Source organism: Melanaphis sacchari, unplaced genomic scaffold (assembly GCF_002803265.2).
Source record: "Melanaphis sacchari strain LSU unplaced genomic scaffold, SCAv2.0 Contig74_pilon_pilon, whole genome shotgun sequence".
In the NCBI taxonomy this organism is placed as follows: Eukaryota; Metazoa; Arthropoda; class Insecta; order Hemiptera; family Aphididae; genus Melanaphis; species Melanaphis sacchari.
Genome location: NW_020271531.1, coordinates 2445765 through 2459234, shown reverse-complemented (window position 1 = coordinate 2459234; position 13470 = coordinate 2445765). Strand labels below are relative to the sequence as shown.

General features: G+C 32.7%; 1 protein-coding gene across 1 annotated transcript in view; it reads right to left on the bottom strand.

Moving 5' to 3' along the window:
• Positions 1-211: 211 nt before the first annotated feature.
• Positions 212-13470, bottom strand: part of LOC112601101 — a 31302-nt gene continuing 18043 nt past the window's right edge. The window contains 8 exon segments of the mRNA XM_025348531.1: positions 212-998; positions 1000-1134; positions 1246-1427; positions 2356-2809; positions 2880-2986; positions 3532-3630; positions 4059-4906; positions 4984-5217. Coding sequence (XP_025204316.1) covers positions 842-998; positions 1000-1134; positions 1246-1427; positions 2356-2809; positions 2880-2986; positions 3532-3630; positions 4059-4906; positions 4984-5217 — 2216 coding nt within the window. The 3' untranslated portion in view covers positions 212-841.

Below are 13470 nucleotides of genomic sequence, written 5' to 3'. Positions count from 1 at the left end.
ATTTCACCATAGGTAAATACATAATCTGTAATAATACGAGTACATAACCATACATGGAGATTTCAACTTTATTACTACAAATTAAAACAACATTAATTAAATAATAAGTTCCAATTTTTTTTATTGGTCAATACAAAAGTTAAAAATAAACAAAACATAATCAATTAACTATTTTACAAGTGTTTAATATATTTAAAACTAATATTCAAATAAATACTTTGAATAAATGCAAAGAAATAATGGAGAATGACAAAGATCCAAAATAATAGTAACATTTAAATATATAATATTAATAATATTATAATAGTTAATAATACACGAAACAAAATCGTGTTGATAAATATTATTTTTGTTTGTACATGTTTGTACACATACTATTTATAGGAACAAAACACCCAAGCATAATATGATATAATGATTTTCAGAATTAGAATCTCGTCGTCGGTCGAGTCAAAAACATAATCTCAATTGAACAGGAATTTAATTAATAACAATTTATTACAAGCAATGAAAATACAATATGTGAACAACGAGAGCATAAAATGTTAAATAGGTGGTAGGGAATGACGACCAATGTACATTTCGTTGACTTACAGATTACCTATGCTGCTTAGTTGTGGTGGTAGTTCTTACATGTAGGGCGGGGGCGGGGGCCAATTGCTTCGGCTCTGATAAGAGTTTTGCATCAGAGGGTATGGAGGTGGTGGATGATGCGGGTGCGGCGATTGCGACGGACCAGCACCGGCGTTAAGCCAATCATTACTATCGGCTGCGGTCGGTGAATACCAACCAGTTGCGGCTGCAGGGGTGGAAATTGCACCACCACCACCACCACCACCGCCTACGCCACTGCCACCGCCACCACCACCACCGCTGCTGCTGCTGCTACTACCCGCTGCCGGCTTCGGCCAGTCGGGTCGGCTTCCGCCGTGCCCGGCCCATTCCTAGCTGGTGCGCTGTCTCTTGGACGGTCCGCTCGCAGATTGGTATTGTTGAATTTGTTCGTCTTGCTTGGATACTAATGTTTTTAACTGCGGCAACACGTGGGTGATATCTTGAAGCATGGCCATGGGTGTGTCATCCGGGTACATCGATCTGAGGCGTCCGTTTTCCCGCAACACGGCCAACTGTTCACTGTCAAACAAACAATACAGTTAATAAATTATGCGTCAACTGATTTCATTCAGTATTAGATAAACTGCAGGAGAAATTTTAAAAGAAAAATTATCTTTCCAAGACACTTACGAATTTCCACTGAATAGTGTCGTTTTTAAGTATTTGTGCAAAACGTGCGCGCATCTTGGGACAGTGCACGAAGGCAACACCATTTGGACTAGGTCATCCAAGGTCACCATTAAATCTGAATAGATATAAGGTTTAGCGTTTATGCAGTGAATCATTCTTCCATGGAGTGTTGCCTTTTGGATCTATGTTAAAAAGTACGAAATATACAGATTATAATAATTTAAATATATATCATATTTTATATATTAAATATGTCTAAATAAAAGTTTTTTTTTTAATAGTACTTCTGCATTCAATTTAAAAACTTGTGGGCCTGTTATTTATTGTTCTATTGCAATTAATCAAATAACAAATATTAAAACAATTGTAAGAATTTTAAAAATATTCCATAAATATTGAGTTTAAGGAATAACTTTATTATTTAAGTATAAATATGGAACACACATTTAATTTACAAAAAAAAACTACACAAGGTTTATAATCAATGTTTCATATATGTGAAACGAAGTAAATAAAATTATAATATTATTAGTTTAAAGTTCAAGCCATATTTCTATCTTAATATTTATTTAATGAATATTATCAAATTATCTACACTTACAAAATTGGCTGAAGTTGATGCACATGCTAATTTTGTAAATAAAAATATAATTATTTAGATTCTGAGAGAATTATTTTTTTAGTTTTATTTCTAAAAATGCAGATAAAAGTTTTTGCTTGGTCAAAAAGCATGAAAATGTAGCACAAGATCCTAAATAAGTTATTCTTATAGATATTTAAAGATATTTATAGTACATAACCTGACTGATAAGAATTGTTTTTCATATACAATGAGGCAATGATATAATATCATAAAAGTTTTTATTTAAATAATTTAAATGGAAAACATCCATAAAAATATGCCAATCGACACCTAATTTATAGAAAAATGGTACCCATTTATCTATTTTGTTTAAATATACAAACACTCATAAAGTTATCCAATGTAAAAAAGATATCTTGAATAAAGAATTTTTACTTCATAATGTTTGAAAAATATTATTTTTTTTACTCTAGATCCTACAACTTAAGTCAATCTAACAATATTAAAAAATAAAAATTATTATTTACCTTGTATGCAGCATTATTTGATGAGTCATGTGCCCATGACCGTTCGGGTATTCTCGTTAATTCCCATCCAACGTTAGGGCGGAGAGAAGTCTCTTGTTGTACAGCTGGAGGCACAGGACTAGATGGTGGAGACGATAAGTCAATGATTTCAGTAGCTGGAGTAGTTGCAATTGGCGCAATACTCCTTAAAGCATTGCGCTGTTGAGTGTTGGTTATACGACCATGAGTCGGTTGGCCATTATATGGCTGCTGAGTTTGAGGAGTAGTAAGTATTTGTTGTTGTTGTTGTTGTTGTTGCTGCTGTTGTTGGGCTTGACTATTGTTAATAGCACCACGTTGACTATAGAATTGTCGCATTGAATTTGAATGCGACATCACATTGCTATTAGCCATTGCATTATACATGGTTGTCATACATTGGCTATTAGGCACGTTGGAATATGACACATTATTACTAAAAGCAAAAATATTGTTGTTATATTTTGTAAGATATTTAAAAATTTAATTATTTTGAAAACACTTACCCTATTACTGGTGCTGTATTATTTCCACGAACTAGAGGTGGGGGTGGTGGTGCTACACTGTGACTCACACCATTCATTGAATTATTACCTTGAGACATTGTTGAACCCTAAAAATCCAATGAAAACACAAAATTAAAAACTGTTGATTTACTAAAAATTATGTATATATAGCCCACAACATAATGATAATATAGTTTTAAAAATAAAACCTACAATTAAATACAAACTTTTAAAATTAGTATCACACATAATGCAAAAATCAGTAGTCCATATATTTTTTGTTATTTGAAATTAACTTTAATGAAGCATCAAATAATATTAGATTATACAATAATTTCAAATTTTAACAGCTAGCCAAAAGTTATTTAAAAATAATTTCAACACAAATGAAAAAACACTATTTACTTTATTTTAAAATTATTATTCATTAATATACCAGCATACTACTCTAAGTATACAATAAAATGTAAGTTTTTTAATATAATTAAACCATGTAATGAATTACTGAAATTACCAACTGAGGAATAGTAGTAATTAGATTGTAAAAATTTAGAAAGTTTCAGAGTGGAGCTTTGAACTACAGATAATTAGTCGAGTATTACTATATAAGAAATGAGAAGGAAAAAAATTAAGAAAGTTTAAAAATAAGTACCGCATTATAGCATTGGGCAGCTATACTTTGATTTCTGGACGCAATAGAATAGCCACGTGTTGTTTGTGAGAATTGAGCCGGAGTGCTATATGAATTAACCTACAAAAACATTAGTTGTTTATTGTGAATCTAGGATGACATAATATTATAGAAAAAAAAATGGTTTATACGAAATATACATGCTCGACACCACCACTATTTATAGTATAAGAAAAATAAAATAAAAAAAAACTAATAAAAACAAAAATGCGAGTAAAAATTAAAACCTTTAAATGATTTTTTTCCGTTTATAATAATATCATTACTTTGTTAAGTACAAAATGTTTAACTAATAAACCTATTAATTTATAGACCCATTTTTTAATAAATAATAAATATTAAGTAACACTAAAAAAAAATTTAAGCATAAAAAAATTATTGATACATACCTAATATGAATTGTGTAAAACACACACAAGCAACAATTTTTTTTCATAAGAACCAGAAATGCAAAAGCAATTTAATAAACTGTGTATAATAATACATACCATTTGATTTGGAGGCCATCCGTTTTGGTAAGTGTTCATCATTACTGGCATATTCTGTGGCATCACTGATCCTGGTGTTGTCATAGAGTGTGGAATAGTATTTTCAGTAGGAGGTAATTCAGGGGGGGCTCTGATCCAGGAACCTGGTGGATTAACATGGGTAGATTTTTGATTTGTAAGGAGTTGTGTATCAACCACTTTAGCTGGCCAATACTCCTCAAAATTTGTTTCAGGTGGAAAGTAATTCTTAATGTCATCGAGACTAGTCACTGTACAAGAGTCACTAGCAAATAACTCATTTCTGATACCCTGAACTTTACAACAAAACTTAAGATAGGCCAAATTCCAATTTTCAAGTTTTACAGCACGATGCTTTAAGTTTTCGGTTTCACCTTCAAAGTAGAATAGCGGAACATATTTTTGATTATCTTTAATGCAGTATGGTACAACAGATTCAGAGTTAATACGAATAAAACCACATTTTTCTTTGCGACCAGGAGTAATATTGCACAGCAATTTTTTATAACATACTTCTATGAAAGTATAAAACTCGTGAACATCTTCTAAGCGCACAATATAATCTTTGCCAGGAAGAAATATTTCTTTTCCGTAAATATAATCAGTATGTTTTTGATTAATCTCATTTAATAACTTTGCTTCACATTCAGTAATAAAGTGACTTCTCACTGATGTACATGTATAAATATCTGCATGTAAATAATGTAAATAGTTGCTAAGAAGCTGAGTTTCAGCCATCCGTACGGATACATACTTCATTTCTTCACCATTAATTAAACGAATAATGTATGGTACATGGTAGCCTGCAATTAGTTTCCAGGAAAATTTACCTATATTGCACAAAATAACATTTATTATGAAATATCCTTATAAGAAATTTCAAACCATGTATTTTCTGATTGCTTACCTCTGACGCTAATTACGTCTTCACAATCTTTGGGTAATTTTTCTTGAATAGCTTTTTGCGGAATCGGTGCATTAGCCACAGGAACTGGCCTACCAGCTCTGTTTATATAAACATTGGCCGGAGAAGCACTCTGCTGTTTTGCTGCGGCTGAAGCACTTTTTTGATAATTCTCTTTCATTTTCAGAGCCATTGCATCGATTTCAGGATCATCTTGTTCATCTTTAACACTTATCCCTGTAATTTAACCATAAAATTATATTTGGCTTTATAAAAAGGCTAAAAAATGTGGAATTATTTAAGTATGTAATTTAAAAAATATTCTTATCATATATAATTTTTAATCATTTTGCTTAAATCTACTCCCTTACTGAAAATCAATTAATAATATAATGTCTAAGTATTATACTTTAGAAATTATATTATATATATGAAAAAAAAATAGTGATCTTAATAAAATATGAACATACATTTTTAAAGCTTGTAATTGTGATTAATTATGGTATAGATCAGTTTTTCTCAACCTGGGGGTCGTCAACTTATTAATTAGAGTTACTAACATATGATTTAAAATTCAAATACTAAAAAAAAAAAAATTTAAAGCTCAAATAATAAAATAATGAAAAAATAAAATCAATAAATATAAAACACTGTATTGTGTACAGTACTATTATAATAATTAATAATAATCTAGGCGAGTATACAAAAAAAATATATGTAGTAAGTGATCACTAAAAAAATGGAAATTCAAAAAGGGGGTCGCCACTGTAAAAAAGTCGAGAAATGCTGATATAGATAACAATACTAGTATAGACTTATAATTCATAACTAATAATTTTAGTTTTTCAAATATTCCATTTCTACTTGAAATTTAGGACACTCCAAGACAAAGTAAAAGAAAACAGTAAGATTTTTGAAAACTGTATTAAAACTTTATGAGAGTACAATATGAATTAGATATGCCTAGATTTGTAAAACTTTTTAAAGAATAGAATTTTATAATCAAATTAATATTGGATTAGTCTACTTGATCGCATGTTGCTTTCACCCAACAAGTCAGATAGAATTTTTTTTATTTTTAATTACTCACAAAAAAACAATACTAATACTAATAATAAGTTTTGTTATAATATAAGAATAAAAAAAAAGAGCTTAAGTTTTGTTCTATGTACATTTTCAAATACTAACTAGATAAAATTTATAATCTACATCTACTTAGGAATACACTACTGTTTTAAAGCTTTTTCTTAGTATTAAAAAATTACAACTACTAATTTGCTAACTACATAAAAAATAATAATAATAAACCTAGTGATAAAAGACTAATTTAATAATAATAATATGTATACACATAATGCAATAATTAATATAATAATATTATGTAGGTATACAAATATTATTACAATACAAAACAAAAATTAAAATATACTAATTTTTACCCTTTAGAGTTTAGTTATATTACAGCAAAGGTTTATAGTTTTTTTATTTTACATTTTACAAATGGAGTTTCAATGAGAATACAATTTTATTATGATAAACATAGATTTTAAATAAAAATTAGCACTCGAATTTATCATAGCATACTTAGATAATACAATATTATAATTAACACAAAGACCTTTAATTACTACAGATACAAATTAAACAAATTTAAAAATAGAAAAATCCTATATAGTTATAACAAGACGGCATAATCCAGTGAAAATATTATCAAAATATAGTAAAACTGACGAAAAAAATGTCATTTTAGATACTAAGCGGAGTGATGAATGCATTATTGAATATACTGATTTTTCAATATCTTAGATTTTGTGTTTGGTTAAAAGTTAAAAAATTAGGACAACCAAAATTTTTTTAATTTCGACTGTGGATTTTGCTGTAAATTAAAAACAATACGAACTATTTATAGACAATTATTAGACATTCAGAGTTTTTAATTATGTTTAGTATTTTCCTTTTAAATATCAATAAAACAATTTATATGCTCGGACAAAAAGCTTAAAAACTCAATTCAAAATCCCTCACAAATTATGTATACTTACAATAAAAAAAAAAGTTTAACATAAATCTATATTTTGTTTTGAACGTTTTAAGAAACATCAGTATTTGAACCGATTATGAAACTGCGACAACTGAGAAAAAAGTATAATATACTTATAATATTATATTATATTGGTACGGCGGTAACTAATTCTAGGTAGGTAATATATTCAAGAATACAGGTTACCGATTAACTGATAACGCTTCAAAAAATGTTTGATTACTGCCTTTTAATACTATTAATACCATCCATAATAATAAAAACTAAAATTATAATAGACTAATAAAACTTTTATTTACGATTTTGATAAATGTGTTAAGTAGATGAATATAAAAAAAAATACGAGGTAGGTAAGTTCATAATGAAAATAAAATAATATAATGTAAGGATTGTTTTCAAATTTATAAATTTAATAATTATTATTATTATAATGTATTTATGATTATAAAAATATTTCAGTATTTTTAAATTACCTATGAATGATTTTCTAATACAATTTAGGTTAGTGGGACGGATATAAATGATATTGTGTTTATTTTATATTATGGAATGCCATTCAAGAATAAAATCAAATCAAGGAAGACAGTAAGAAAAGTATAACTTTAAAAAGCTATTAATTAATATAAAAGTATATCAATGATTCATGCGGAACAGTCATTAATTTGATAAGTGGTTTTTAACTGGTTATTCTAATTTATTTTCTTATCATATTGAAAAAAAAAATGTTACGAAAAAATCATCACGGTAACAAATAATCGGGAATAAAAATCTAATTAGATAATGGTGTTATGTCCCGATTTGGTCGATTCATGCATCAACGTAGTAATGAATACATGATGTACTATATGTACAAAAATGTTTTACTTAGGGTAACTTAAAATACAAAAATACAATGTGTAAATGTATGGGGAGTCGGTAATAATAACAGTTATAAAAAATGTTATTTAATATTAATAAATATAATGTTATTATTATTTAATACTATTCAATATTCATATAACCACCAAATGATCATACTTCTTTCGGGAATATATTAACAATACAAAAATACGGCAATAATATACGTGTAAGTGTGGAAATCGTTCTGAGAACTATTGACCGAGATAAACAATTGCCCACAACGTATTCAAAATATCACTGGATAGTATCAAGGAATATATTGTGTGAGAAATTTGATGTCAATGGGTGCAATAGTTTGCAAGTCGACGAGCCCCGCATATACATTAATTTATTATACATATTTATAGTTATGCATAATTAATAGTATAATATAAGATTTTTTTTGGAAAAACCAAGTTCAACCTTTTGTATAACTAATAGCAATTAAAATATCTTTAAAATTATGAACAGATTTTTTTTTAGAATGTTGATGTATGTATTTTAAACAAAATCCTAATAAGCAATTATCAACAAAATGGAGTACTACCCAAGGGGATTCAAACAACGTATACTAATGGATAAATAAACCGCGTTTGACACAACTGCTGACCCAGCAAGCAGTCTGTTGATCGGCTCGATTCTTCCGACGAATTTGGCGCGAAAACGATCTACAGTTTCTCATATCGTGTTATATTATTATATTTTGGTTCATGGTAAACACACAAACACGTGTGTGGCGTTGAGAGGAGTAGGGGTGAACGTGGTAACGTTGTATTTAAACATTTGGACGATTTTTTTTTCAACGAACGGTTGAAAATAATCAAACGTTTTGAAGAAGCAGCGTTCATTGAAGTATAAGAATGTCATAGTATAAGTCTGACGATACAATAACAATATTGTGTCGAATTAACCTCGCAATAAAATACAATTCTTTTTATGGTGCACACGCACACGAACACACACAGTATAAATGTATTTGTATTGAGTCAAGTTACCACATTGTGAAAAATAAGGATATAAACAGGACACCTCTACTTGCATTAAGAACGATGTATTATTATGGGCGTAATAATATTAACCAGAAAACCACAAAAGAGCCCAAATAACGATAATTGTTAGAAATGCTCGAAAATTAAATTCAATATTGTAAGATTGTGTTTCCGTACGCGCAGATAAATTAAACTATGTTTAATAAAACACAAAATTTCAATCAACAAGTCTTATTGGAATCATTCCGGCTTAGTTTGATCGGCGATAGTCGTTCTGAGGTTTTATGAAAATCGTTTCGATTATAAAATTTGTTCAAAATAATATTCATGTAAATATTCAAACGCATGGAATAGGGCCGCCTTCAGTAATGTCCTGAATATTAAATCCCAACTATAGCCCTATAGGCACTTTAGTCAGTTCTCTGAATTACATGGATGTAACGATGTCGTACAATTTAATACATGGACGACAAAACAAGCGCGCGACACACACACGACACACACACATCCCCACCACATCATACCAGTGACCAGTAGGTACATTAAAGGTGTCGGACGAAACGCGATAACGAAAATCTTGAGATACACATACGTATGTGGACAACAAAATAAACAAGTTGTGGATAGTTAAAACACGTGTTTTTAATAATGTCGGGAAATCCCGAGCGATACACTGCGTCGCTTCCAGAGTTACGTTTTCGTCATAGACCATCACCTGATGGTAGTTATGATTTCAAGCAACAAAAAATGTTATAAAAATTATAATTGAAATCGATCGTAAACCAAACTTTTTAACGTTGGAACATTAGAAAAGCATAATGTAATACAAACATTTAATTTTGGTCTTCACAATAATAATACACAGTATAAAAAGAGAAAGAGGAGAAAACGGTTCACTAAAGAACCGTAATAAATAACGATGGCATGAATTCGTGTGCTCATTTTTAATGTTTTTAAAATTTAATAAATCATAGGTACAAAATTTCTTATCGTATATTATAAATGAATTGATATACAATTACAATATAAATATAATTAGTTTAACCAGCTAATAATATCACAGCATTATTTTCTCGTTGAAATTACTTATCACCACATCTCGTGTTATCCGTTTAAACTTTAAGTGTATGATACAGAGTTTAAGCGGGAAAAAATTTAAGGGGGGACTAGTATATCCATATATTTATAAGCGTTCCATAATATATCATGTATGTATACGATCAAAATGTATGGTACTAAATAACCTAAAAATTAAAAATATTGGTATTATTTCTAACCGATACAAATTAACGTTTTTATTATTATGTGGTACGATTGAGCTTAACTGAAAAAAAAAACAATTTAAATAACTACTACCCAAGTAGTATTAGTATTAATAATACTAAAAATATTATATAATATGCACATCCACCACATGTCAATAAAATAATAACAATAACAAACGACAATAGGTAATAAATAATAATTATCAAAGTCATGTGAAACAACGATAACGTAATTCGACCGAGACCGGCGAAGTTAAAACATACGATCGTCGCACGTTACAATCGTTGGATTTTAAATCGTATAAGTTACCTTCGTTTGCGGGAACGCTGATAACAGAAGCCATTTTTTCAAATTTTCGTCACCGGTAGCTTGACTGTCGGTGGAAGGGGTGAGCGAGGAAGACGGGACGACAAAATAAGTTATTCGACAAGAGTAATAATAAACCGCGTTAATGGCATTTGATGATAATCGGGGAAAAAAAAAAATAAACGTAAACCGTTAAAATACGTATCGCACGACACGTACTGTTGATAAAAACTATTCTTCAACGAACGACGGCGTGCGCGCGACGCTATCGACGGCGGCGACTGGTCAGGGAACAACGGGAACCGTGGAGAGCGACGTGCACGAACGGCGGCACGAGACGAGCTACGGCAAGCAGTGTCGACGGACGAATTGCAAATGCACTAGAACGTCTCGAACGGTGTCCGCGACCGGCACTAGATCGGCGGACGGGTATTTCCGCGGGGTGACGGTGGGAGGGAGCGGTGCGTTCACCCACACAACGGCGCGACGGATCCGCGTGTGCGTGAGTTTACGTCCGTGTGAGAGCGCGTCCGCGTACGAGTTTACGTGCCAGCCGGCGAGTTTGTGCGCGCGTGTGTGTCGTACCGGTGCGAACGACGTGCGCGTGCGTGAGCCAAGTGAAATCGTCCGAACAAAGACGGGAACCAGTCGGCGGCTGCCGTAGCCTCTAAGCGAGGTACGCGTCGAGACCGTAAACCCCGCGGACCGCGTACCGCACCCGGCCGACGGTGTGCGCCGGCGGCGGGGCGGCATCCAATGGCGCCGGCCCGTCGCCCGTTTGCGCGTACAACCCATTAGCCGGCGACCCCGCCGAGTGGTACCCCGATTAGAGGCTGCCGACGCGCCGAGCTCGCAAGTTCAAGGTTTTATCGAATCGTTTATGAAACCCGGGAACGATAGTAATTTATTATTATTTCTTTGAATACCGAACGGCCGACCGACGCCACCACGGACACCGCGCCCGGCCGATTCCCAGCGATCGAGCGACACTAGCGCTGCACGTTGGCTCCCGTCGATTCCCTTCCACCGCTGTTGAACGACAATAATAATAGCGTTACGTTTAATGAGATTGAACGACGTTGTTCATTCGTTGATCGTTCCGTTGTTCGTTACCGACAAGAGAGGAACTGCGATGGCTGCGGCGGCGGCGGCGTCGCGGTTTGATTCATCGAATTCCTTGTTCCGATTGTTCCGAACCGGTGTAGGAAAAAAAATCCTATCGATTTACCAATACGACACACCGCGTTCGCGCGTACCGCCGCACCACCGCTACCGATCTCTACACCACACCACCCACGACGGACAGCCGCTCCGCGCCCACCCACTTTCACCCACGAAATCGCATTATTATTCGTTAATGCGTCCGTTTCGGCCGCCGTCGCCTTTTCCGGCCTATATCCGGGATGCGCGACAATTATTATCCAAACCTCATGAAGGGCGGTGGGCGAGCGGGCAGGCGCGCTGGGTATCTAATTGAACAGTCGTTATCCCGTTCGCTGTGGATTGTAACTCGCGCCCTAATGTCAAAATGTCCCTTTACTCTTCCCCCTCCCATCCTTTTTTGGTTTTGTTCGATTACTCTTTTCGTGACGGCGGTGGCAATTGTACCGCGACGGGAAATTATTGTATAAACAAGCACATAATATTGTTATTATTACATGTCGTTATAATATAATTATAATATACAATAATGACATGGTTTGTGACGAACAATTATTATTATTACGATACACGTACAGTGTACGCTGAATTATTGTAGGTTGGTACTTGGTACACTGATGCCGTCATACAATTGCATAATACATGATTATTATTAATAACTACCGAGTTACCGGATTATGCGCTCATACAATTGAATGTATATTATTAAATATACAGTCGTCGTTCCCATGGTAACGTTAATAAAATCCAAATGTATAATAATAGAAACCAGATATTTTCCGCGGTGTAAGCGGCAGATGTTTGTTTCTGGTACCTACCAATTGTTCTCAATGAAAATCGCAGCATTGTGGCATATTCTTTTTTTTTATCCACGCGAATTAGCCCAACAATCGTATGTATGCCGGGCTATTTTTTTAAATTTTTTTTTGTTGAAATAAAAACCGTAACGATAAAAATATTTCCCAGAAATGGCGGTTAAATGATTTCATCATTTCGTCCGTTCTCGGCTACGACATCAACGTTTATTTCAAATACAAAGGTTTTCAATGCGATTTAAACCATTTTCCATTAGTTTTTGGTACTTAATCGGTTTTTATAGCTCAATCATTGTTTTGTGAATCATATTATAATCGTTGTTAAATGTTATCATTTTGTTTACATTTCATATCTGAATACTCCCATAATATATTTAATCATTAAATATAATAATATCTACAAAACGAACAATAATAGTTGTCCTTAATAAATATTGTTATCAAAAACAAATTATTGATTGATGGGTGAGTCATAACACGTCAATGTTCCATCATTCCAACAAACTAACATCATAATTATTTCGATAACACCATTAAACAGTAAACACTAATGGGTGCGGTTAGTGGATACAGAATGCAGATAAGAGTTTTAGTGAATGTGCCGATTTGAGATGGTCAGTCCGTTGAAATGTCCAATATCGACCAGTAGACTTTAAAAGCTTCGAATATATTAGGCGATTTACTCGCTGCTCATCAACGAACAAAATCATGCAGGACTGAACGTGTAGCGACTTGTCTGAAACATATGGCTCGCACGAGCTAGTTTTGACCAATCACTAATCACTTTCACGTTAATAAGAGAGCGATTACACTGAGCGATTTTACTCGTCAGGGAGTTAAATAGTCGTCGAATAACGACAAAAGTAGGCTGGACGTCAGCCTTATTCGCTGGCGAATATTCCAACACGCAGCAAAAAATCGACTGGACCAATTATATTGAGCGAGTTTGTAGCAGCGAGTTTATTCGCCAGCAACTAGCGACTAGAATTGTTCATTATAATCGGAGCCTTTAAGTCATCGAATACATACATCG